The sequence below is a fragment of the Rhinopithecus roxellana genome, chromosome 12 (assembly GCF_007565055.1).
Source record: "Rhinopithecus roxellana isolate Shanxi Qingling chromosome 12, ASM756505v1, whole genome shotgun sequence".
NCBI lineage: Eukaryota > Metazoa > Chordata > Mammalia > Primates > Cercopithecidae > Rhinopithecus > Rhinopithecus roxellana.
The window spans coordinates 13206563-13233405 of NC_044560.1; the positions used below are offsets into that span (position 1 = coordinate 13206563).

Below are 26843 nucleotides of genomic sequence, written 5' to 3' on the forward strand. Positions count from 1 at the left end.
GAATCCCTTTCCACCTCCACTTTCCTGTCTCACTCCAATTCATTCTTCAGACCTATTCTCCAATTCAATTCCACCAGGAAGCTTTCCCTGTGTGAGCTGCCCCCTTGGTTGGGTTGGGAACACCAGCTCTCTGTTCCCATCTCCTAGCATGTATTGCGTGGTGCTTTCCCATTCCCCATGGTACTGACTACAGGGACAACGCCTGGAGCTCGCTCTCCTGAGTGTCTCAGTGTCTAGTAGGAGCTGGCACAGAGCAGGTACTCTGTAAGATTTGCTGAATGAATGAATGTGCTGGAGAAAGCTGGCCAGGGCCTTAAGACTGTAGGGAACATCCCCAAGCTATAGAAAAATCACATTTTACAATGAAATACTCAGGAATGTGACCTGCTCCTGTCTCTTCTCTCAACACCCAAGAATTCCAGAAGCAACAACATCAAAAGGCAGTGGGCTGTTTCCTGGAAGTCTTCAGGGAGTGTGGAGTGCTGTCTCCGTGGCTGATGACTCTGCAGGGGCAGGTCCTAGAGGGGTTCCTGATCATTCCTGAAGAGCAGGAGCAAGGAATGAAGCCTGAGAGCCCATCTGACTCCAAGACCTGGGCTGTGTCAATCAGGGACCCTGACTATATGGCCCAGGTCCGGAGCCTGGGTCTGGTTCCAACCTTGCACCTGACTTCAGGTGACTATGAATAGCTCTTGTCCCCTCTTGAGGCCTCAGTTTCCCTGTCTGTAAAGGAGGCTTGGTCTAGAATGCTCCTAAGGGCCTCTGCAGCTTGCATGGCCTCTGCTTCTATGTCACTTTGGGGTTGGAAACCTCCCCTGACATTCCAGAATTCCCTTCATGACTAATGTCATTCACACAAACATAAAGTCATCGTAGAATTTCCTGACTCTACTTATAATTTCAGCTCTCTCGGGAGTTTGAAGTTCCAGAAGCTTATTACGTGCCTATAAGGCATGTACAAGGCCACGGTTCTTCATAAAAACATTAAGAATATCATGCATCTCCAGCCAGGATGGGGGAGCACTTTCATAGGCCCCCATGGGAGCCAAGGGAAGTGAATGGAACATAGGCTTTGAGTAGATAGACCCGGTCTGAATTCTAGCTCTGCCACTTCCCTGCTGTGTGAGGGTCCCTCAGCCTCTTGCCCTCAGCTTCCTCATCTAGAAATGGAAGTAAGTCTCTACTCCTCAGTGTTGCTGGGTTGCTGTCTCTGGACAGTTTCTGAGAAGGAGGTCTCATGCAGCAAGCATCCTCTGTTACAAAATGAGGAACCCAAGGACCAGTTTGGTCCCTTAAAAACCTTTGCAGGCCAGGCACAGTAGCTCATGCCTATAATCCCAGCACTTTGGGAGGCAGAGGTGGGAGGATTACAAAGTCAAGAGATGGAGACCATCCTGGCCAACATGGTGAAAACCCGTCTCTACTAATAATGCAAAAATTAGCTGAGCGTGGTGGCACACGCCTGTAGTCCCAGCTACTTGGGAGACCGAGGCAGAAGAATCACTTGAAGCCGGGAGACGGAGGTTGCAGTGAGCCAAGACTGCATGCCACTGTACTCCAGCCTGGTGACAGAGGGAGACTGTGCCAAAAAAAAAAAAAAAGAAAAGAAAAGAAAAAAAGAAAAAAAACTTTTGCAAAAACGTAGACTGCTGGTGTGCAGGTGTGGGGATGGAGGGAGGTGGGCATGAGGGTAATGATAACATTCCCTTAGAAGTTTGAGGCTGGGTGCGGTGGCTCACACCCATAATCCCAGCACTTTGGGAGGCCAAGGTGGGCGGATCACCTGAGGTCAGGAGTTCAAGACCAGTCTGGCCAACATGGCAAAAACCCATCGTACAAAAAAACAAAAATTAGCCGGGCATGGTGGCAGGCACCTGTAGTCCCAGCTACTCAGGCAGCTGAAGCAGGAGAATCATTTGAACCAGGAGGCAGAGGTTGCAGAGAGCCAAGATTGCACCACTGCACTCCAGCCTGGATGACAAAGCAAGACTCTGTCTCGGGGAATAAAAAGAAGTTTGAGTTGGCTATCATTTCTGAGGCCCAATTCCAGGGCTGGAGAAAGTAACGGCATTGCATTCTGCAGGTTGCCCCTTAGAAGAAGGGGCCTAGAGCTCAGAGGTGGGTGTGTGGAGGCTCCAGGCTCCTACTGGACTCTGGCTTCCCAGCTGGTCCGCTGAGAACCTGGAGACACAGACTCAGAGTGGGGTGGGATATGTCTCACCCTGGAGTCACCACTCTCCTAGAGAGGGGCCTCTCGCCACATGCTGATGGTTTTGTCCACCAGGGCAGGGCACTCCTCGCGACCTTCTCCTCTTCATCCACTTAAAGAAGCAGTTAGGGGGAAATAAAAAGACTCAGCTTATATAAAGCCATCACACCTCCGTGTCACGTATCGTCACACGCCAAGGGTGGGGCTCCCGGGGCTGGAACCAGTTCTGGTGTCAATCAGTATCTCTTGAGGAACTGACTCATGGAGCTGACTCACGCATTTAGATATAACTTCTAGTCTGTTTTTCTAGGAAAAAAAAACCTCCAACCCTCATTACTTCAGCCCCCCTTTATGCACACAGGAATGAGCTCAGGGAAGATGCCGCAGGCAGCCGTTGATCAAACCCTGAGTAACATGGGAAACAATCAATTACAGAATAATGAGTTCCAGCTCAAGTGTTAAGGTCCTGTTCTGTCTCCCACGTACTCCCTCCAACATCACTATGCTCAGTGAGCAGCACCAGTGCCCTCTCAGGGCAGATGCTGGGTGAGGGAGGACGGGCACCCACGGGCAACGGGAATTTGGGATCAGGATGGTATCATCGCATGCGAGAGCTCCTGAAACCTTATATGTAAGTCAGCTACAGCCGTCCACTTACTGACTCCAATTCATATGCCAATTCACTCGCTTATTCTTATTCTTTCATTCACCTACTCAATCCCAAGCTTTCACTCTGTGCCAGGTGCTGGTGCCAAGAGGAAAAGCAACCCCTTTCCTAAAGGAAGTTTTCAGGACGTCTATTACCCCAGCCCTCCCCTCTCCAGGCTCTCTGAGCCCGGTTCAGGTAAGACCGCGCCCTGACATACCACTACTGTCCAGGAGGTGGCAGCAGACAGGCCCGGAGAAGCTCAAGGGTGGCGACCGTGCTGGGTGGAGGGGAGAGAGGAGGAGGAGGCGGAGGAGGAGGAGGCGGAGGAGGAGGTGGAGGCGGAGGCGGAGGAGGAGGCCGAGGAGAAGGAGGAGGAGGGCGGGTCACCTGGAGAGGACGTCCTTTCCTGTTTCCTGGAAAGGACCAGATACCCGAAGCTGGCCAAAGCGGGCGTGGTGGCGGGTGCCTGTGATCCCAGCTACTTGGGAGGCTGAGGCAGGAGAATCGTTTGAACCCGGGAGGTGGATTCACTGTCTCCTTGTCTTGGTGAATTAGCAAGGACATTGGGTTACACGTAATAGAAAGCCCTGGCTTAAATACTGGGGTGGGGGAGGAAATGTAATTTCAAAACCTCGAATGTTCATAGTAGGGACAGATCCCCCGTAACAAAAGGCAGATTAGCAAGAGGAAAACAAGCAAGTCTGTAATATATGCGGCACACATCAGGAGGGAGAAACCTCAAACAAAGGTGATGGTGCAGTGGCTTATGACTCTGGCTTAGAGAGCATCTTCAGTAAAGAACAATAAATTTCATCCTGACAAAACAGTGTCAGGAATAACGCTCAAAATCCTGAGGAAATTGAACACTCGAACAAAGGATTCTTAGCAAAGTAATTTTACTTCTGCGCAGTAGTGCAGGGGTGCCTCCTTGGCCAGTCACCATGAGAGCACACCTGAACAAAGGGCACAAGAGCTTTTATTTCTGACGCAAGTCCAGCCCCTGTACTCTTTCCCCATTGGTCGGGGTCGGGTTGTACAATCTAAACGAATCCCGGTTGGCTAAACATTTGAACTTTTTTACATAAGGTGGGCACGTAAAAGAAAGTGGAGAGGAAGGGGAAGGGGTGCCTGTAATGAGCTAGAAAGTTAGTCTTCTTTCCAAATAAGGAAAGGAATGTGAGCTGGTACTGACAACGCCGGGTGCTGCGGTGTGCCTGGGCATCGAACAAAGGCAAAAAGGAAAAAAAGGAGAAAAAGGAAAGTGGAGTGGGGGTACTATGAATTAAAGAATAAAAGATGGATCAGATTATTTGAAGAGAAACCTCAACATATCCCACAAGGGGAACCAGGAAAAAACAACACAATACATTTTAGAGAAGTGGCAAGACAAACGAAAGTAGATTTAGGCTCCTGGAACCTCTGAGGTGGTAAGTGAATGGGAGTAAACTGATGGCATAAGGTTTGTAAAAGTTGTCTCCAGTAAAGAATTTTATAACCTGGCTTTAGGCGGAAAGAGAGGAGGTCTTCCACTGTTTGCTGCTTCTTAACTACCTTAGCTAAAAAATATTCAAAAATGTCGTGTCAAAGAGGCATATTTGGGGGTAACATATTCTGGTTTCTTTCATGGACTTGTACATAGGATGCAGGGGGCCGAGCGTGGTGGCACATGTTTGTAATCCCAGCACTTTGGGAGGGGAGTGACCAGCCTGGCCAACATGGCGAAACCCCGTCTCTACTAAAAATACAAAAATTAGCTGGGCACAGTGGCTCACTCCTGTAATCCTAGCACTTTCAGAGGCCGAGGTAGGCAGATCACTTGAGACCAGGAGTTCAAGACCAGCCTGGGCAACACGGCGAAACCCTGTCTCTACTAAAAGAAAAAATACATATATATATAAACACACACCCCAACATGGCAAAAATCCGTCTCTAGTAAAAATACAAAAATTAGCTGGGCATGGTGGCAAGCGCCTGTAATCCCAGCTACTTGGGAGGCTGAGGCAGGAGAATTGCTTGAACCTGGGAGGAGGAGGTTGCAGTGAGCCGACAGAGTGAGACTCCATCTCAAACAAAACAAAACAAACAACAACAACAATAACAAAAAAAACAACAAAACAAAACACACAAAATTAGCAGAACGTGGTGGCGCACACCTGTAATCCCAGCTTCTTGGGTGGCTGAGGCACAAGAATCACTTGAACCTGGTGGGTGGAGGTTGCAGTGAGCTGAGATGCTGAGATCACGTACTCTAACCTGGGTAACAGAAAGAGACCCTATCTTGAAAAAAAGATTTTTTTTTTTTTTTTTATTATACTTTAAGAAAAAAAGATTTTTAAAGGTGGGATGAAGCCGAGGCTGGGGGTGCAGCTGCACCTGGGGAAGGGACCAGAAGCAGGGGTTACCATTTCTTGTCTTGGCAGCCCACGTGGCAGTGGCTGCTTTCTTGTCTTGTCTGCAGACTGTTCCTTAGACTGGGAAATGCAGCCGTGGCAGGTTGGAAGGTACCTGCTCCAGGCCCAGCCAGCCAGGGAGACTACTGAATTCCAGGGAGACGGACTTGTAGGATCAGCTAGGCTTGGGTCTAGCACCTATCCTGGCACCAATAAGTGGTGACAACTGTGGGCACAGTGCCAGACAGTCACCAGGTGGTCTTATGAGAGTTGCTGGAAACTGGGAGACCCTCGCTAATGGAGAGCCGCTGGAATGAGTTTGGGAGTGCAAGGTTAGTCACACAGGTGCTGTTCCATATCCTTTCATGGACCATAGTAGCCGTTGGGTGAGCTGTCAGCTCCAGCCTCACTGCAACAAGGGATACTGGCTGGGGACCCTGCCCTCAGCCCCATGGCACTCCCCTTTCTTGTGCACTCAGCTTAGTGGATTCCAACTACAAGTACCTGCAACTCTGTCTCAGGGAACAGCCTCCACACTGGACTGATGGGAGGGAGTAGCTAGACTCTCTGGCTCCTGCCCCTGGCAGGAGGACCAAATCTGAAGTGCATCCTACATTGACTTCCAGAGTTTTCCAGGGGCATTGAGGTTCAGCTGCCCACAGCAGGGACCTGTTGATGATACACTTTGCCTAGCTGCCCTCCTCCCCCACCACCCCATCTTGCCTCCACACTCCCCTCCTGGCGTTACCTGGATCACTGCACTGCTTTCTACCTTTCTACCTTTTCTCTGGGTTTGCTTCTGGGGACCTAACCCGAGACCCTTGTAGTTTTTTTTTTTTTTTTTTTTTTTTTTGAGATGGAATCTCGCTCTGTCACCCAGGCTGGAGTGCAGTGATGTGATCTTGGCTCACCGCAAGCTCCGCCTCCCGGGTTCATGCCATTCTCCTGCCTCAGCCTCCCGAGTAGCTGGGACTACAGGCACCCACCACCACGCTCGGCTAATTGTTTGCATTTTTAGTAGAGACGGGGTTTCACCGTGTTAGCCAGAACAGTTGTGATCTCCTGACCTTGTGATCCGCCTGCCTCGGCCTCCCAAAGTGCTGGCATTACACGTATGAGCCACCCCGCCTGGCCGGCCCTTGTAGTCTTAACAGCTAGGTTTCCCAGAGGAGAGGTGAGGAGCCTTTAAAAAGTAAGAGAATAGGCCAGGCACAGTCACTCACACCTGTAATCCCAACCAACACTTTGGGAGGCCAAGGAGGGAAGGATTGCTTGAGCCCAGGAGTTTGAGACCAGCCTGGGCAACACAGCGAGATTCCATCTCTACAAAAACAAAAAAATCAGTCAGGCCTGGTGGTGCATGCATACGCGACAGAGTGAGATGCTGTCTCACCAAAAGATAAGAGCATACACTTTTCCATTCAATTGTATGTTTTTTCTTTAAAAATAGAGTTTTTTATTTAAACAGTTTAGGGTATACCAACAAGCAGTAGGATATCATTTAAATATGACATAAACATAGCAAAAATAGAAATAAATACCAATACATAAGAACAACATATACTGTTAGTACTCTAAAGTGATACATGTTGCTTCACCTAAGGCACGAACGTTTTTCACGGGACGTGCTTCCAGTGCAGGCCCAGCCCACACCACGCAGTTCCCACCCGCTGTGCATGTGAAAGGGCTTTGTAAACAGTTAAGTGCTGAGCACAGAAGGCAAATTATCATACTGATTATCATGCCCTTTCCTAATGCTTCTCCTGGCTTTTTGTCAATGACTTAATGACGATAAAGGAGATGGAGTTTAGAGTTACTAGAAAACTCAAGCTATGTCAGAAATTAAATTCTGGAAAAAATTCTTTAAAAAAAATAGTAAGGTTTGGCTGGGCGCGGTGGCTCACGCCTGTAATCCCAGCACTTTGGGAGGCCAAGGCGGGCGGTTCACCTGAGGTCAGGAGTTTGAGACCAGCCTGGCCAGTATGATGAAACCCCGTCTCTACTAAAAATACAAAAAAATTAGCCAGGTGTGGTGGTGGGCACCTGTAATCCCAGCTACTTGGGAGGCTGAGGCAGGAGAATCACTTGAACCCAGGAGGCGGAGGTGGCAGTGAGCCAAGATCGCACCACTGCACTCCAGCCGAGGCAACAAGAACAAAACTCCGACTCAAAAAAACAAAACAAAAATAGTAAGGTTTAAGAATAGAAATGGGCTGGGCGCAGTGGCTCAAGCCTGTAATCCCAGCACTTTGGGAGGCCGAGACGGGCGGATCACGAGGTCAGGAGATCGAGACCATCCTGGCTAACACGGTGAAACCCCGTCTCTACTAAAAAATACAAAAAACTAGCCGGGTGAGGTGGCAGGCGCCTGTAGTCCCAGCTACTCGGAGGCTGAGGCAGGAGAATGGCATAAACCTGGGAGGTGGAGCTTGCAGTGAGCTGAAAACTGGCCACTGCACTCCAGCCCGGGCGACAGAGCGAGACTCCGTCTCAAAAAAAAAAAAAAAAAAAAAAAAGAATAGAAATGGAGTGGTTATTTCATACAAGCCTAAGATGAAGCTGATGATAGCTTTTACTTTTTTGAAATTACCTCCAGGAAGCAGCTCGGCTGGTTTCAGAGAGAACGTCGGTACAGGTCTGGGAATTTCCCTGGGAGCTGGCCCCGAGCCACAGCCCTCCCCAGCTCTGTGGTTTGTTTGTTCTTCCTCTTCTGAGCTCAATCTTGTGGACAAGCCTCATTGCAGGGAAAATCCCTGGGGAGACACAGGTGTGTGTTGTATGTGTGTGTGTATATATATGTGTGTGTGTGTGTGTGTGTGTGTGTGCCCCAGCAGTGGTGAAGGCCTCCTGACCCTTAGAAATCCTGGCTGTGACCTTCATCTTCTACTGACATGGACAAGGGGTCAGAGGTTGGCCCGGCTGTGCAGAGATCGTAGCTCTAACCCTTGGGGATGTGCACAATAAGTCTTCAGAGCAGCACTGCTGGGTGACCTTGGGCAAGTGCCTTTGCCACCCTGGACATCAGCTCCTTTGCAACAAAAGGAGTGGTTTGCTAACTTTTTCTTGAGTAGTGGAAGCCCTCTAAACAAAATCTTATGTGGAAAGCCACGGTATGTAAATCAGGGCACAGTGAGGCTGCTCTGGTGAAAATGGGAGGCTCCTACAGCCCCATGACACTTCCTGCAATGCGATCCAAGGCCTTTGGGGGACATGGTTTGAGAAGCCCTGGATGAGATGCCCTAAGAAGCTTTTCCAGTTCTGCCATTTAATGCTGTACCCTTGTGGTGGCTTTAAAACAACACAGCTCTCTGGGTTCAATGGCTTTGAAGATCCCTTCTTCACAAATCCAGAAACGTTAGTCCTGGCAGGTTGAATGGCCGCAGAGCCAAGGTTGTTCAGATCCTCCACCATAAAACACTTTGGTCCTCTGGGTGAAAACTCAGCTGTGCTCATCTGTATTCCGCTGGGTGTAGGTTAGCCGAGGATGCATCAGCACCCCCAGGTAAGGATAGTCACCTGAATCTAGAAGGCACTGGTTTCTTGTAACCAGAAGGGAGAATGGGACTTCTTTGGAACACAGTAGTCAACCAAGGGCCTAACGTGCTGTCCAAACAGGGATTACGGGCCCAGAAGTCCGATTCCTGCCACGTTACTGTCCTACTCCAACAAACTGGGTCCCTAGAAGGTGGAGCACTTGGTTCCTCCCCTGGGAAGCAGGGTTCCCATTGCTGGGTGAAGGTGGAGAGACCAGGGTCCCCTTGGGTGGGACTCTGGTTTCTGAGAGCTCACTCACCTGACTGGGAGGCAGCAAGGGTAGAAGGAAGGAGGTAGACTGGGGATGAGACAAGCTGAATGGTAAGTGCTCTCAGTCACTCTGGGTTTAGGGGCCACAGGTGGGAGATGCCCAGGGGTCTCCTGGAGCCTGCATAGATGGAGAATTCTACCAGCCACCATGTAGAGAGCACCAAGAACACAGCGGGCTCCGTGCTACACACGTCTGAGATCCCCTAGAACCCTCACCACACCCAGGCGAAGCTGCAGATGAGGAAGCTGAGGCAGAGAAGGAAGGTGTCTTCCCCAAGATCACGAAACCAGTGACCAGCAGAGGTGGGATTTGAACCCCGGTCTGTCTGACACTAAAACCGTATAGTACCATGACTCCAAAGACCAGGATTTGAGGACAGTCACCCTTCCCTTCCCATCCAAAAGCCTCAGCCAACTGGAGTTTTATCTGGGCCTCACCTAGAGGATCCGTGAATCAGGAGGCTGAGCCCTGGGATGGGGGAGCTCAGTGGCTGCTGGGAAAGGCATGAGGTATAGCAGGTGTGCCTCCAGTGGTCTCAAGTTCCAGAGGGTCCCTTGGTGGTGTCCACCCTTGATGTCCACAGTGACCTGAGCTCACCTGTTTCATGTTGTCCGGGGATAATTTTTCCCCCTGGCCTGTCACCCCAGGGACAATGGGGGTGATGACACCCCACAAACCTGTGACCTCAGGCCACCCTGTGTCCACTCCTCTCGTAGCTCAGCCTAAAGCGGGTGGGTCACAGGAGGGAGGGGCATCTTATGGCTCAGCCCAACGGGCGAACAGCCGCTAGGTGGGCTTCCCGGAAGTGCAATGCCCCTCCGCCACCTAGGAAAGGTACGGAGGCTTTCGAGTTTCTTGGGAAGCCCAGTAGTCCTCGCAAAGGCAGCAGGGTCAGATTCGGTCGGAAGCCGCGGGACAGCTCACCTGGCCATGTAATACCCCAGTGTCCGGCCCCTCTCCTCGGTCCTCTGGGTACTCTCAGCCCCCCAGCTGCCCGCATCGCTGTCCTCAGTTTCTGATTCCCTCGCCTCCTCTTCCTCTTCTTCCTCCTCTTCCTCTTCTTCCTCCTCTTCCTCCTCAAGGCTGCTTTCCCAGCAGAAGGTCAGTGTATGAAGAGAAACTGGGGGACCCCCAGGGACCAGATTTGACTCTGGTGGTAAGGTGCCCCAGGTGGCCCAGGAGGAGAGGTCATCTTTTGGGAGCTCTTCCAGGAAACCCGAGTCCGTGGAGAATTCAGGTGGTGGGAGAGGTTCTTGGTGCCCGTCCCCACCCGGCCCTCGGCCTGGCCCCTTCTCAGCCAAATAGCCAGAGGATCCAGCCCTGTCCCAGGAGGAGTCCACAGTGCTGGCCCAGCTTTTGTCTGAAGAATCCCAAGCAGAGGAGCCTTCGCCCGGGAGCAGAGGAGCCCTGGGCCTCCCTGCGTCCACCCCACCAACCTCCGAGTGCCCTGGAACCTGGTGCTCTTGCCCCAGGAAAGAAGGTGGCTCAATGTAGGGCTGGAAGCTGATGCCATCTTCTGTGTCCTCCTCTTCCTCCTCGTCCTCGTCCTCTGCAAGGTCCTTCTTCCATCCTGTCTGTTGGGTGGCTGGGGCCCTGACTCTAGGCGTCAGCCTGACCCCTCTGGTCAGTTCCTTTTGGGGACAGAGGAGCAAGTCGTTCAGGGACTCTGGTCTGCTGGGCTGAAAGGTTGCCACAGGATATGTGTGTCCAGAAAAGTCCTGATTTGGGTAGGGGAGAGAAGAGCAGAAAATTTAGGCTTTCCTGAAGCACAATTATCTTCTTCTGAATTCCCCTAGAAACAGACCTGAGACAAGGCTTCAAGTGTAAGCAGTTTCTTTGGGAGGTGATCCCAGGACACACCAGATGGGACTGGGGGAGCAGCTAGGAAGTGGGGTGTTATCAAGCAATTGACCACTAAGGCTACTGGCACTTAATCCTGCTGGGAACTCAGGGAGCCACTGGGGCACACGCACCTTGGAGTGATCCCAGGAGGGGGATGCTCCTGGGCTCTTTACCCACAGTCATTGCTGAGGAATGGAATTGCTGGTGGCTCTGACACTTGCAGGCTGCCACATGCAGGGGCAGTGTGGGCTCCAGAGGCCAGAGAAAGCCCACTGGGTGCAGGCACTGGGAGTTGCAAGTCCAGCTGGTGTGCTCTTAACAGGAAGGCTGAGGGCACGGGGCAGCGCACAGACATGTCTACCCGAGGTTGTCACTCTGACAGTTAGTGGGATTCTCCTACAGATCCTGGAGCCAGGAAATTTGGAAATGCTCCCTTTGCCACCCTGCCATGATGCAGGGACACTCAGAACCCATCCTCGAAGCCCCCATGCCCATCGGAGCCTTGCCTATGCCCAAGCTGCCCCTGCCAGCCCTCATCTGAACAGGGCCAACCCATATCACCTCCTGGGCTTCCCCTGCCCAAGCTGTCCCCTAGATTCTAAGGGAGAGACCCAGCAGACCAGGGAAGAAACTCCAAGGTCAGCCAGGGCACAGCTCATCCTGGGTTAAAGTGTGAACTAAAAATTGGGACTCTTAAGATGTCCCCTTTGGTGCCTCCTCTCCTCCTCCCCTTCTGGGTATCTCTCCTGAGGTCCAAGGCCGGGGGCTCTGCTCCCAGCAGCTGACACATCCTTAGCAGAGGTGAAGTTATTTATCTCAAAGGAACTTAAGGCACTCCTCCCTCCCGGGCCTATTTGCCATTTTATTCAGGACTAAATGAATGCATTACTAAAGGTGGAAATTCAGACACAAAGATAGATGTTTTGGTCCAAGAGTCTGGACCATCTTGATATTCTATCTGAACAACTCATAGCTCCAGCCCCACTCCCTTACTCTCAACCCCTCCCCACCTGCCGCACATCCCCAGATTTGCTATACCAGGGCCGGTGGCATCTTTGCCCGCTGAAACCAGGGGTTCCCCATGAGGCTCTTCCAGATCACACCCCCTGCAGCAATTACTAACAGCAGTATCAGAAGCGATGGCAGCACCAGGAAAGCCCAGTTGGCTTCTAAGGAAGGAAAAATAACAATGAGAGAAACAACAATGGCTCTTGTCTACAACTGCACCTGTGCTGAGTGCTTCCCATACATTACCCTATTTAATCCTCACAAGAATAAACCTATCCTGCAGACTGTCAAACCAAGATTTGGGGCATTATGTAAGCTGCCCAAAGACACACAATGAGTGTGGTTTTAATCCCGGCGAGTTTATCTCTAGGCCCATGCTCTTAACCACTGTGTCACAAAGCTCCCAAGGCCCAGAGGGAAAGTTCCCCTTCTGCACCACTTGGTACCCACCTGGAACCTCCAGCAAGAAGCACGTGGGCTTAGAGAACTCGCTGTATTTCGGGACACTGAAGGTGTAGATAGTTCTGGCACTGAGGCAGTGGCGTTCGCTGGCAGCTGGCTGGAGGGTGATCCGGACTGGCTGGCCATGGGGAGTGACTGGAAATAGGGTCTGTTTGGAAAAGAAGCAGAGAGTGGCAGAGCTGCTGTGGGGACTGGTTTCACATAGCCAGGACAGAGTGGGGTTGGCAGACATGGTAGGGTGTTTTTTTTTTTTTTTTTTTCTGTAGGGGATAGGGTCTGGCTCTGTCACCCAGGCCAAAGTGCAGTGGTGTGATCACAGCTCACTGCAGCCTCAAACTCCTGGGCTCAAGCAATCCTCCTACCTCAGCTCTCCAAGTAGCTAGGGACTACAGATTCACAACCACCATACCTGGGTAATTTTTTAAAATTATTTTTTGTACAGACAAAGTCTTGCTGTTGCCCAGGCTGGTCTCGAACTCCCAGCCTCAAGTGATCCTCCCTCCTTGCCTGAACCTTCTATTCTTTTCCTGCATTAAAGTTTAAGCATTGAGGAAGCACTTCCCAACACTACCTGAGTTCTTTTCATCTGAGTCTCGAGGTAGGGATAGCCATGGTTCAAAAGCAGCCTACCACTTGGGGTCGCCCTGGTGTGCACCCCCATTAAGGTCCCTACTTTGAGGAGCAGATTCTTCAGGCTTTCCATCTTGGGGTCTCCCAGTCTATCAGCAGTGGAGGAAACCTCTACAGATGTCTGTCTGGTATGGAAGGCACAGGCCACGTGTGATTACTGAGTATGTGAAATGCATCTGGTCCACACTGACAGGTGTTCCAAGTACAAAACACACATCAGATTTTAAAGAAGTAGAGAAAAAGAATGTAAAAGATCTCAATCACTTTTATCAGAATTGCTCATTGAAATGATACCATTCAATTGGATGAAGTAAAATCTGTTAGTAAAATTCGATTTACCTGTCTCTTTTTACTTAACATGGAACACTTAAAACTGCACATGTGGCTTGCATTATGTTTCTTTCTATTGGGCAGTGCTGGTCTAGAATATTTGTGAGGTTCTTCAAGGCAGAAACCACACTGGATTCAGATCTATAATCCCCGGAACCCGGAGTATGCAAAAGATCGGGAGTGTAAATGTTGCTTTAGTGGAAGCAAGAACAGTCAAGAACAGGGGCCCAGGGACCAAGTCTGGCTGGCCAGTTGTTTATGTAAAAAGTTTTATTTTTTGTTTTTTTGAGACAAGGTCTTACTCTATTGCCCAGACTGAAGTGCAGTGGCGCGATCACGGCTCACTGTAGCCTTGCTTCCTTAGCTCAAGCGATCCTCCTGCCTCAGCATCCCGAGTAGCTGGGACCACAAGCATGCGTTACCACACCCAGCTTTGTTTTTTTTTTTTTTTTTTTTTGTAGAGACAGTGTTTCACCATGTTCCCCAGGCTGGTCTTGAACTCCTAGGCTAAGATAATCCTCCCACCTCGGCCTCCCAAAGTGCTGAGATTACAGGCCTAAGCCACCACACCTAGCCTGTAAACAGTTTTACTGGAACCCAGCGATGCCCATTTACATATAGGCTGCAGCTCCTTTTGTGCTGCAACTGCAGTGTTGAGTAGTCCTAAGGCCCACGAAGCCAAACATATCCACTATCTGGCTTTCTTCAGGAAAGTTTGCTAGCCCTCGCCATAAATAAATGCAGCTATACACACATGCCTACACAAAAAACAAATCTGAAATTGGATATACACCAGAGTGATGTGTGGTCATCTCTGGGTACTTTTGGTTTGCTTCTTAGAGCTTATCTGTATTTTTCAGTTTTTCTGTACTGAATCTGTTGACTTGGCAAGCAGGCCTCTTGTAGGTCATCATACTTTGACCAGATTTTATCAGGGCTGACTGCCAGAAGTCAGGGGTGTTCAGGGAAGGCTTCCTGGAGGAGGTGTGCAGGAGCAGGCTGGGAGGGTGAGAAGAACCTGAGTAAGAAGGGGTGGAGGAGCGGGCCTAGCCTGGGGTCAGGAAAGGAGCTTCCCACCTTGTTTCCGGCCTCCTCCTTCCAGAATGCCACCTCATACTTCAGATCCAGTGGGGGCATGCAGGGGGGCAGCTGGTACGTGGCATTGGCACTTAGGATCTCCTCCGTCTGGGTGAGCACCAGGACAGGTGGGGCCGGCTCCACTGTAGAAACAGAGCAGGACCTGTCAGTAATCCCGAGGAGCCACACTGCGTCTATCCCTCAAGACCAGAGAGCTCTCTTGGAAATGGAAAAGCAACTAGCATGTTTCAAACACTTCTTGTGCACCTAGAACCTTATAATCTGTTACTTCAGCCTTGCACTGACCCTGGGAGGGAGATACCACTATTCTCATTTCATAGAGGGGAAAACAGGCTTAGAGATGAGAGTTGACCCAGGCAAGCTCACTGCTGATCTGCCTTCTCTCATGCCATCCCATCCGCCTGGGACGGGATGTCCCACATGTCACTGGCCTGGCAGATCCTGCCCATGTGGATTCATTTCCTATCGCTGCCATAACAAATTACCACACACACAGTGGCTTAAAAATGATACAAACTTATTATCTCACAGTTATCTAGGTCAGAAGTCCAGGTGGGCTCAGCTGGTTCCTCCGCTCTGGGTCTCACATCTGGAACCACTGGGGGAGCAGACACTTCCAAGCCCCCTTAGGTTGTCAGCAGAACTTAGTTCTTTGTGGGTGTAGGGCTGTGGTCCCTGTTTCCTGGCCAGTTGTTAGTGGGAGCCTCTCAGCTCTGGAAGGCACCCACATTTTTCATCACGTTACCACTCCATCGTCAAACCAGAAACGGCACCGTGGAATCCTGTTTATGCTTCAAATCTCTCTGACTTCCCCTTCTGCCGCTTCTCTTCTGCCTCCAGCTGGAGAAAGTTTTAAAGGCTCATGGGATTAGATTGGGCCCATCTGGATTATCCAGGATAACCTCACTATTTGAAGATCTATGTCTCAGTCCATTCTGTGTTGTTATTACAGAATATCACAGGCTGGGTAATTTATAATGAACAGAAATGTATTTGGCTCATGTTTCTGGAGACTTGGAAGTCAAAGAGCATGGCACTGGCATCCGGCGAGGGCCTTTGTGCTGTGTTATCCCATGGTGGAAGGTGGAAAGGCAAGAGAGGGTGAGAGTGAGCCAGCAAGAGAGGGCAGAACTCACTTTTCTTTTCTTTTTTTCTTTTCGTCTTCTTCTTCTTCTTCTTTTTTTTTTTGAGACAGAGTCTTGCTCTGTCATCCAGACTGCTGGAGTACAATGGGGTGATCTCAGCTCACTGCAACCTCCGCCTCCTGGATTCATGCAATCCTTCTGCTTCAGCCTCCTGAGCATCTGGGGACAGGCGCCTGCCACCACTCCCAGATACGTTTTTGTATTTTTTAGTAGAGACAGAGTTTCACCATGTTGGCCAGGCTGGTCTCAAACAACTGACTTCAAGTGATCCACCAGCTTTGGCCCCCCAAAGTGCTGAGTGGCATAAGCCACTGCCCCTGGCCAGAACTCACTTTTTAACAATCCTTTCTTGATAAACACACTCCCGAAAGACTGACATTAATCTATTCATGGGGGCAGAGTTATTAAGGACTAAATCACCTTTTAACAGGGCCACTTCTTAATGCAATCACAATGATGATGAAATGTCAACAGGAGTTTTAGAGGGGACATTCAAACCATAGCAGTCTATAACCTTAATTAACATTCCTACTGCCGGCCAGGCACGGTGACTCATGCCTGTAATCCCAGCACTTTGGGAGGCTGAGGTGGATGGATCACAAGGTCAGGAGATCGAGACCATCCTGGCTAACATGGTGAAAGCCCGTCTCTACTAAAAATACAAAACAATTAGCCGGGTGTGGTGGTGGGCACCTGTAGTCCCAGCTACTCAGGAGGCTGAGCCAGAAGAATGGCGTGAACCCAGGAGGTGGAGCTTGCAGTGAGCCGAGATCTGGCCACTGCACTCCAGCCTGGGTGACAGAGCGAGATTCCGTCTCAAAAAACAAAAAAAAAAGATTCTTACTACCGGGCAATACTGACATCTAACACATTCTCAGCTTCTGGGGATTAGGGCAGAGCACCTTTAGAGGATCATTCTGCCTACCATGGTCTTCCCTCTGTCCCCCACCCAAAATCCACATCTCTTTCTTTCTTTCTTTCTTTCTTTTTTTTTTTTTTTGAGATGGAGTTTCACTCTTGTTGCCCAGGCTGGAGTGTAATGGCATGCACTCAGCTCACCGCAACCTCCGCCTCCCGGGTTCAAGCAATTCTCCTGCCTCAGCCTCCTGAGTAGCTGGGATTACAGGCAAGTGACACCACGCCTGGCTAATTTTGTATTTTTAGTAGCGATGGGGTTTCTCCATGTTGGTCAGGCTGGTTTTGAACTTCCAACCGCAGCTGATCTGCCCGCCTCGGCCTCCCAAAGTGCTGGGATTACAGGCGTGAGCCACCGTACCTGGCCCACATCTCTTTCAAATGCAAAATCCATTCACTCCCTCCCAGTGTCCCCCAGTGTCTCATCTCATTACAGCATCAACTCAAATTCCCAAATCAACAGTATCTAAATCAGAGTCAAATAGACTCTGGGCATAGTCCAGTCAGTACAACTCCTGGGACACAGTTTCTCTTCATCTGTGGGCCAGAAAAACTAAAGTTATCTGTTCCCAACATAAAATGTGGGACAGGCACAGGATAACAGTTGCAGACAATCTGGCTTAAGTATGGTGAAATGGAAGGGACAGTGGGGTCATGGTCCAACACAGTTTGAAAATCCAGCCAAGAAAACTCCATTGGGTTTCAGGGCTTGGGAAGAATTCTCTTTCGCTCTTAGCACTGCCCTTTGAGCTTCTGGTTTCGCCATCTGAGTCATCCTTCCTTTTCACTCAAGGTAGCAGGTGTTTGCAGCTAAGTAGTTTTACCAGTCTGCATCTCACCAGTAGAAACTGGAGAGTCCAACAACCTTCTTCGATTTCATATGCTCTGTGTTCCATTTAGCCCAAGATAACAGTGTTTCTGTGGATGTAAAGTTCTCAGGAACTTTATGGATCTCCTATGGATGTCACGGGGGAATCCACTGCATTATTAGATAAAAGCCAGGTGCATAAATCTTTTTTTCAGATAAGCCCTTCTCTACTTTTGGCTCCAGCTGAGATGGCTGAGGGACAATGCTCTTCAGCTTCCTAGAAGTCCCCTGGTTTGATTGAAGGGGACTGTGAGTTATAGTCTTAATCTCTTCAAAAAGCCTTTTGAGCGACTCAGTACTTTGATCTTTTATCTTCCTGAAGTTTGGTACAATCATGTACTTGTCTGTTTCTCTATGTCACACTTTTCGGAGCAATCTCTTTCTTTCTTTCTTTCTTTTTTTTTTTTGAGATGGAGTCTTGCTCTGTCACCCAGGCTGGAGTGCAGTAGACTGATCTTGGCTCACTGCAACCTCCGCCTCTTGGGTTGAAGTGATCCTCCCACCTCAGCCTCCTGAGTAGCTAGGATTACAGGTGCCCACCACCACACACCCAGCTAATTTTTGTATTTTTAGTAGAGATGGGGTTTCCCCACATTGGCTAGGCTGGTCTCAAACTCCTGACCTCAGGTGATCTGCTCACCTTGGACTGACTACAGGCATGAGCCACTGTGCCCAGCCACAATCTCTTAATTTTGTTGTTTTTTGCATAGGTTGAGAACTTCCCAAATCATCAAGTCCTGGTTCCTTTCTGTTTAAGTTCTTCCTTCATTTTCTCTCTTGCCTCTTGCATGTTACTATAAGTGGCAGGAAGAAACCAGGCCGTGCCTTCCACATTTTATTTGGAAACCTCCTCTGATAAGCATTCAAATTCATCATTTACAAGATCTGCTTCCCACAAGACTGCAGGACACAATTCTGCTAAGCTTTCTGCCAGTATGGAACAAGGCTCTCCCTCTCTCGAGTTTTCAATAACGCGTTCCTTACCTTGTGAAGCAGTGCCTTGAGTGTCAGTGTGTCTACTAACAGGCTGTTCATGATGATTGAGGTATTCTTGGAGGGGATTTAGCTTTTCTCTAAAATGCAGCTTGTTTCTCTCTGCACTCTGATTCTTTAACTTCCACATTCCTACTGACAGTCTGTTGAGGGCCCTCTAGCCTTGCCCGATGGCTTGAAGATGGAGAGGGCAATGTGACAAGGAATACGTCAGCCAGAGAAAACTAAATACAACACCTTTCAAGTTCTAACTAAAATGCCACTTCTTCTATGTAGCCTTCCCTGATTCCCAGCCAGCAGGGATCTCTGACCACGCTAGTCACCTTTGCCCTGTGTTTGCGGTCAAGGTAAACACGTGGCTTCTTCATGATGCCATTACTTACATGTTTAGGAAACATCCATTGGATACTGACTAGGTATCAAGCTTTGGGAAGGGAGCTGAGGGGAATGGGGAGACGAGGCCTCCTTGTATCCTGACCTCCAGGAGCTGAAAGCTTTGGGGTAAATGAAATATGCAAACTACCAAAAGAAAGTGATCAGGGCCACAGATGAGAGCAGGAAAACTATGGAGGCAGTGTAAAGGCAGGAAGGGTCACCCTGGCTTGGGATGTGGGGCTGAAGAATCAGGAGAAATTCAGGGAGGACATGAAAATTAATGAAAACATTTTAAATCTCTTTGTGTCTTTCCCTTTATTCTTTTAATGTCTTATTCCTACCCTTCCAGTGATTATTGTAGTTTGTCTACCATTCTTCCAGCCAGACAGCCTTCCCGTCTGCTTTGTTATCCTTCCTTTCCTTCTCATCCATCCATCCATCCATCCTTACCAACCACCCTTCCTTTCTTCTCAATCATCCTTTCTAACCAATATTTTTTCCTTCGTATGCCTCTTTTCTTTTCTTTTTTTTTTTTTTTTTTTTTTGAGATGGAGTCTCGCTCTGTCACCCAGGCTGGAGTGCAGTGGCTGGATCTCAGCTCACTGCAAGCTCTGCCTCCCGGGTTTACGCCATTCTCCTGCCTCAGCCTCTGGAGTAGCTGAGACTACAGGCGCCCGCCACCTCGCCCAGCTAGTTTTTTTTTTTTTTTTTTTGTATTTTTTAGTGGAGACGGGGTTTCACCGTGTTAGCCAGGATGGTCTCGATCTCCTGACCTCGTAATCCGCCCGTCTCGGCCTCCCAAAGTGCTGGGATTATAGGCTTGAACCACCGCGCCTGGCCTATGCCTCTTTTCTTATTATTCATTTATACTTCCCACCTTTTATCTCGCCAGTCAGCCTTCTAACCTACTCATCCATTCTTCTCATCCATCCATTCATCTTTTCTCTTCTACCTTTCTACACATCCTTCCTTCTTGTCTCTCCTTTCTTCCTTCCTCACTTCTCCTTCACCCCAGCCCTTCCTTCCCTGCTTGGATGTCCTGCTTTTCTTCTATACTATCTACCCACCTGTCTCATCCACCCGTCTGCCTTTTCTTCTGCCTTCTGTGATGGTTAAATTTTTTCTTTCTTTAAGACAGGGTGTTGCTCTGTCACCCAGACTGAAGTGCAATGGAACAATCGTGACTCACTGCAGCCCTGACCTCCTGGGCTCAAGTCATCCTCCCACCTTGGCCTCCCAAATAGCTGGGACCACAGGTGCACACCACCATACTCAGCGAATTTAAATATTTATTTATTTATTTATTTATTTATTTATTTATTTATTTATTTTGTAGAGATGAGGTCTCCCTATGTTGCCCAGACTGGTCTTGAACTCCTGGGCTCAAGGGATCTGCCTACCTCATCCTCAAGGGATCTTCCCACCTTGGCCTTCCAAAGTGATGGGATTACAGGTGTGAGCCACAGTGCTTGGCCTGTGATGGTTAATTTTATGTGTCAATTTAACTGCACTAAGGGATATCCAGGTAGATAGTAAAACATTATTTCTGGGCCCATCTGTGAGGATTTTTCCAGAAGAGATTAACATTTTAATCAGTAGATTTGGTGAAGATCTGTCCTCACCAGTGTGGGCAGGCATCATCCAATCCCCTGATGGCCCAAAGAGAACAAAAAACGGGAGAGGAATGGCACATTTACGCGCTCTCTTCCTGAGCTAGCACATCAGCTTCTCCTGCCCTTGGACATCGGAGCTTCCTGTCCTCAGGCATTTGGACTCTGGGACTTATACCAGTGGCCCCTCTGATTGTTGGGCCTGTGGCCTTGGACTGGAGGTTACACCAGTGCTCCCCTGGTCTTGGGTCTTCAGACTTAGATGGAATCACACCACAAGCTTTCTTGGTTGTCTGGCACATGACTGCATATGGGGGGATGTTTTTGTGTCTGTAATTGCATGAGCCAATTCCCATAATAAATCTCCTCTTATTATAATTTTTTTTTTTTTTGAGACAAAGTCTTGCTCTGTTACCCAAGCTGGAGTAGAGTGGCATGATCTCAGCTCACTGCAACCTCTGCCTCCCAGGTTCAAGCGATTCTTCTGCGTCAGCCTCCTGAGTAGCTGGGACTACAGGCGTGTGCCACCACACCTGGGTAATTTTTGTATTTTTAGTAGAGACGGGGTTTCACCATGTTGGCCAGGCTGGTCTTGAACTCCTGACCTTAAATGATCCATCCACCTCAGCCTCCCAAAGTGCTCTGATTACAGGTGTGAGCCACCATGGCTGGCCGCCTCTTATTGTATCTATATATATCCTATTGGTTCGGTTTCTCTGGAGAACCTTGACTAACATACTTCCTATCCTCCTTCTCTCCATCCACCCATATTTTCTTCCTAATAGGCATCCATCCTTCCATCCAACCTCCTTCCTTCCCATTTTTCCATCGCTTCCTCCTCCATCCTCTCCATCCTCCCTTTCTTCTTACCCATCTATCCTTCCCTCCTTTTATCCATCCACCGAGCCAGCTTCTTCCCACATGAATCATCTCTTCTTCCTTCTCTACCATCTTTTCCTGCTGCCCTGTAATCAGTCCGTCCCTCTTCTCTCTTAAAGTCTTATTTTGTCCTTGAACATTGTGAGAAGCCTGGGCAGCAAGTTACAGCTCTCAGCTCTCTGAGGACACTGTCAGGGCATTTATCCTCTGCTTGTTACCCGGCCCTGCCCAAGGTCAGAAAGCTCCAGTTCATATCTATGTCCACTGGTTACTAGCGGTGTCAAGTTTCTTAGCGTCTGTGAGTCTTGGGTTGATGGAAATGAACCTCACAGTTTTGCTGTGAAGATTAAAAATAGACTGAAAAAAAAGGGTGCTCTCCTCACCCAATGTCAATTGGTGATTTCTGCCAGTAAGCATAAGACATTTTTTTTCCATCATCTTTACCGCCCCCCAACCCCCCACATTTCTGCAGTGTATAAAAATTACTTTTGCAAACAGAATTTTTTTGTTTGTTTGTTTATTTTTTTCTTTTGAGATGCTCCGTTGCCCAAGCTGGAGTGCAGTGGCATGATCTTGACTCACTGCAACTTCCGCCTCCCGGGTTCAAGCAATTCTCCTGCCCCAGCCTCCCGAGTAGCTGGGATTACAGGCACCCGCCACCAAGCCTGGCTAATTTTTGTATATTTAGTGGAGACGGGGTTTTGCCATATTGGCCAGGGTGGTCTCAAACTCCTGACCTCAGGTGATCCACTTGCCTCAGCCTCCCAAAGTGCTGGGATTATAGGTATGAACCACCACTCCCAGCCCAGAATTTGTTTTAAACATTGTTTTTAAGGAGAGAGGTTGTACACAAAAAATAGGAATAAGCATATAAAGTGCCTTGTGTAGTCCATGACCGAAATGGTGCTCAACTGAAGATAATGAACATTGTTAGCAGAGCGTGCACGCTGGAGCTCCCCTAACTCCCTGATAGGCTACCAGATATGGCCCCGGGCGGTTGCTGGTCCCATGCCCCATCTCAAAGGGGCTGGCCCCAGGGAGCTGCCCTCTGCTTTGGGGAAGTGGGAGACAGATGGTCAGGAGAACAGTACCATTGAGCACAGCTCCTGGATGGGATGGAGAGCCTCCCACTCAGTCCCTTACCCACAGACCTACCTTCAAAAAGGTAATCCACGTATTTGGACTCCACCCAGGGGGACTTGGAGCTGGGAGAAACCGTCTGCACGCGCCCCTTGAACTTGTTGTACAGGTCCTGTTTCTTCAGGCACATCATAGAACACAGCAGCTCCTTGGTTCCTGCACACTCTTCCACTTTGCGCCACCGTCTGGGGGTGGGAGAGCTGGGGGAGGAGACGGGAGAGCTTGGGCCATGGATTCAGCCTCTCAGGGTCAGGGAACTTAGAGAACAGGTGATCACACGTTCCTCCGTTTGGCTGGACTGACTTTAGGTCCATCCGTCCAGGCAGGCAACCACTGGCTGAGACAGGATAAGAACAGCCTGGTCAGGAGCTCAGGTTCTGGAGCCAGATGGATGGGAGTGGGAATCCCAGCCCTGTCTCTCCCTAGCTTTGGGACCATGGGCAGGTCCCTGCTCCTAAGCCTCAGTTTCCTCATCTGTAATGCCTCCCGGACAGGGCTGTTGCGGTGGCTGCTATTCCTAGTACTAGCATCCATTATTATATGTTTGTTCATTCAGGCGTTTATGGGCCACCTACTGCATGCCAAGGACCATGATGGGTACTCTGTGGATGTCAGAGGGGAACATGCAGGTTCATGACTCCAACCTGGAGGCTTCAGAGAGCTGCCTGGCCCTTCTATCTTGTCACGTTAGGACACAGCGTTTGCCCTTCCACCATGTGAAGATGCAGTGAGAAGGCACCATCTTGGAAGCAGAGAGCAGCCCTTACCAGAACGGAGTCAGGTGCCACCTTGACCCTGAACTTCCCAGCCTCTAGAACTGTGAGAAGTAAACTGCTATTATTTATTAATAGTAATTATTAGAATTATCCCATTCTAAGGTATTTTGTTAAAGCAGTACAAATGGACTAAGCCAGAGACCCAGGGAGCCTAACATTTTATTTTTATTTTATTTTATTTTTTAGTTTTTGAGATGTAGTCTTGCTTTGCTGCCCAGGCTTGAGTGCAGTGGCATGATCTCGGCTGACTGCAACCTCCGTCTCCTGGGTTCAAGTGATTCTCCTGCCTCAACCTCCCGAGTAGCTGGGATTACAGGCCAGCGTCACCACACCTGGCTAATTTTGTATTTTTAGTAGAGACAGGGTTTGCCATGTTGGCTAGGCTGGTCTCCAACTCCTGACCTCAGGTGACCCACCCGCCTTGGCCTCCCAAAGTGTTGGGATTACAGGCATGAACCACCGTGCCTGGCCTAACATGTTTTTACAAGATCACTCTGGTCAACCAGCAAGGAGGCCACGGCAGGAGTGTGAGACAGGATGACAGTTGAGACAGTGAGAAAGGGCTGGATTCAGGATCTATTTTGGAGGTGATAATAGAACTAATAGAACTTGCTAATGGATTGGATGTAGAATGTGAGGAAAAGGAGAATCAAGGACTGCTCCTGGGTTTGGGGAGTGACCGAGGGTGAATGGAGAAGGCTGAGATGGGGGCTGGCACGAAGAACAGATTTTGAGAAAGAACCAATTCCTCTGTTTTGTTTCTTTTTTTTTTTTTTTTTTTTTTTTTTTTTTTGAGACGGAGTCTCGCTCTGTCGCCCAGGCTGGAGTGCAGTGGCCGCATCTCGCTCACTGCAAAGCTCCGCCTCCGCGTTTACGCCATTCTCCCTGCCTCAGCCTCCTGAGTAGCTGGGACTACAGGCGCCCGCCACCACTCCGGCTAGTTTTTTTGTATTTTTAGTAGAGACGGGTTTCACTGTGTTAGCCAGGATGGTCTCGATCTCCTGACCTCGTGATCCGCCCATCTCGGCCTCCCAAAGTGCTGGGATTACAGGCTTGAGCCACCGCGCCCGGCCCTGTTTTGTTTCTTCATGGAAAATGTTATACTATGCAAATATTCACACCAAAGGAACCAGTGTAGTTGTGTTAACAGCAGAGAAAATACAGACTTCAAAGTCCAAAGCAATGCTAAAGATGAAAAGAATCATTAGATAATGATAAACGATTCCATTCACCAGGAAGACAGAAAAATTCTAGCTTATGTGTGCCTGCTAAACAGCTCCCCTCTATAAAGCACACACAGACAAACGACAGGTAGAAAGTGAACAGCCACACTTACAACAGGAAATTTTAATACCCCTCACCCAGTAATTGATGAATAGACAAAGAAAAATAAATACATAAATAAATAAAGAACAACACAGTTATCGAGTTCATCTAATGAACATACACAGAACTAACAAACAAATTGGTTGAACCACATGTGAACTATTTTTTTTTTTTTTTTTTTTTTTTTGAGACAAGAGTCTGGCTCTGTCACCCAGGCTGGAGTGCAGTGGCCACATCTCAGCTCACTGCAAGCTCCGCCTCCCGGGTTCCCGCCATTCTCCTGCCTCAGCCTCCCGAGTAGCTGGAACTACAGGCGCCCGCCACCTCGCCCGGCTAGTTTTTTGTATTTTTAGTAGAGACGGGGTTTCACCGTGTTAGCCAGGATGGTCTCGATCTCCTGACCTCGTGATCCACCCGTCTCGGCCTCCCAAAGTGCTGGGATTACAGGCTTGAGCCACCGCGCCCGGTCACATGTGAACTATTAACAAAATATTAACACAAAGCAATTCTTTTTTTTTTTTGAGACGGAGTCTCGCTCTGTCGCCCAGGCTGGGGTGCGGTGGCTGGATCTCAGCTCACTGCAAGCTCCGCCGCCCGGGTTTACGCCATTCTCCTGCCTCAGCCTCCCGAGTAGCTGGGACTACAGGCGCCCGCCACCTCGCCCGGCTAGTTTTTTGTACTTTTTAGTAGAGACGGGGTTTCACTGTATTAGCCAGGATGGTCTTGATCTCCTGACCTCATGATCCGCCCATCTCGGCCTCCCAAAGTGCTGGGATTACAGGCTTGAGCCACTGCGCCCGGCCAAAGCAATTCTTAAGAAATTTTAAAGAATAGGTATCTCATAAAGTATTTCCTCTGACTGCAAAAAATCCAGTTAAAAGTTAATAACAAAAAGAGAACTAAGGGAAGTTTGGAAATGTAAAAATATATATATATTTTGAGACAGGGTCTTGCTCTGTTGCACAGGCTGGAGTGCAGTGGCACAAACATAGCTCACTGCAGCCTCTACTCCTGGGCTCAGGTGATCATCCTGCCTCAGCCTCTGAGTCACTGGGACCACAGGTACATGCCATTACACCCGGCTAATTTTCTTTTCTTTTCTTTTTTGAGACAGAGTCTCACTATGTCACCCAGGCTGGAGTGCAGTGGTGCAATCTCGGCTCACAGCAAACTCCTCCTCCTGGGTTCAAGGAATTCTCCTGCCTCAGTCTCCCAAGTAGCTGGGATTATAGGCAGCTATCACCACACCTGGCTAATTTTTTTTTCTTTCTGGAGACAGAGTCTCACTCTGTCGCTCAGGCTAGAGTGCAGTGGCCGGATCTCGGCTCACTACAAGCTCCGCCTCCCGGGCTCATGCCATTCTCCTGCCTCAGCCTCCCGAGTAGCTGGGACTACAGGCGCCCGCCACCTCACCTGGCTAGTTTTTTTGTATTTTTGTAGTAGAGACGGGGTTTCACTGTGTTAGCCAGGATGGTCTCGATCTCCTGACCTCGTGATCCGCCCGTCTCGGCCTCCCAAAATGCTGGGATTACAGGCTTGAGCCACCGCACCTGGCCAATTTTTGTATTTTAGTAGAGATGGGGTTTTACCATGTTGCCTAGGCGGGTCTTGAACTCCTGACCTCAGGTGATCCATCTGCCTCGGCCTCCCAAAGTGCTGGTATTACCGGTGCTGGGATGAGCCACCACGCCTGGCCCAGCTAATATTTAAAAATGTTCTGTAGAGATGGGGTCTCACTTTGTTGCCTAGGTTGGTCTCAAACTTCTGACCTCAAGCAATCCTCCCACCTTACCCTCCCTAAGTGCTAGGATCACAGATGTGAGTCACCAGATCTGGCCTTAAAAATATTTTTTAAAAAACTCATAGAAGAAAGAAAGAATTATAATGGAGATTAATAAATAGCTGAAAGTGAATGATCACCAAATAATACAAATAAAAACATATAATACAGCTAAGTAATACTTAGAGGAAAACTATAGTTTTAAATATTTATAATAGAAAATAAGAAAGAATAGAAATTAATAAGCTAAGCAATAAATGATAAGAAGCCAGAGGAAACATGTCACAAAAACATATCCATGAACAGATCAAAACTGGAACCCTCATACTTCAAAATGGGCTAAAAGACAGTAAAAAGTGATACAGGACATGAAAGAACAGCGTAAAACCTAATTAGCAAAACTCAGACACAGAAAAGAATTATATATGTTTCACAAAAGCAACACTCATTTCAGAAGTGAAGAATAAATCAGAAAGAATACAAGAACAAATTAACACAATAGATGATGCCTTAAAAGAAACAGAAGGCAAGAAGAAGGAAAGTTAAAAACATATATAAAAGCTAAAATTATAAAACTTCCAGAAGAAAGCATAGAAGAAAAATCTTCTTTACC

At 48.9% G+C, this 26843-nt stretch overlaps 1 protein-coding gene across 3 annotated transcripts in view; it reads right to left on the minus strand.

Annotated features, from left to right (window-relative positions):
- Window positions 1–7768: 7768 nt before the first annotated feature.
- IFNLR1 (interferon lambda receptor 1) overlaps window positions 7769–26843 on the minus strand; it is a 33614-nt gene continuing 14539 nt past the window's right edge. Inside the window, exons 3-7 of one of the 3 annotated variants that reach the window (XM_010355736.2) lie at window positions 22364–22548; window positions 14403–14545; window positions 12354–12513; window positions 11934–12064; window positions 7769–10771 (exon numbers count right to left, since the gene is read on the minus strand). In XM_010355736.2, coding sequence (XP_010354038.2) covers window positions 9974–10771; window positions 11934–12064; window positions 12354–12513; window positions 14403–14545; window positions 22364–22548 — 1417 coding nt within the window. In that variant the 3' untranslated portion in view covers window positions 7769–9973. Of the gene's footprint in view, window positions 10772–11933; window positions 12065–12353; window positions 12514–14402; window positions 14546–22363; window positions 22686–26843 lie in introns of all 3 variants that reach the window. The other 2 variants (XM_030941663.1, XM_030941664.1) reach the window with 2 other exon arrangements.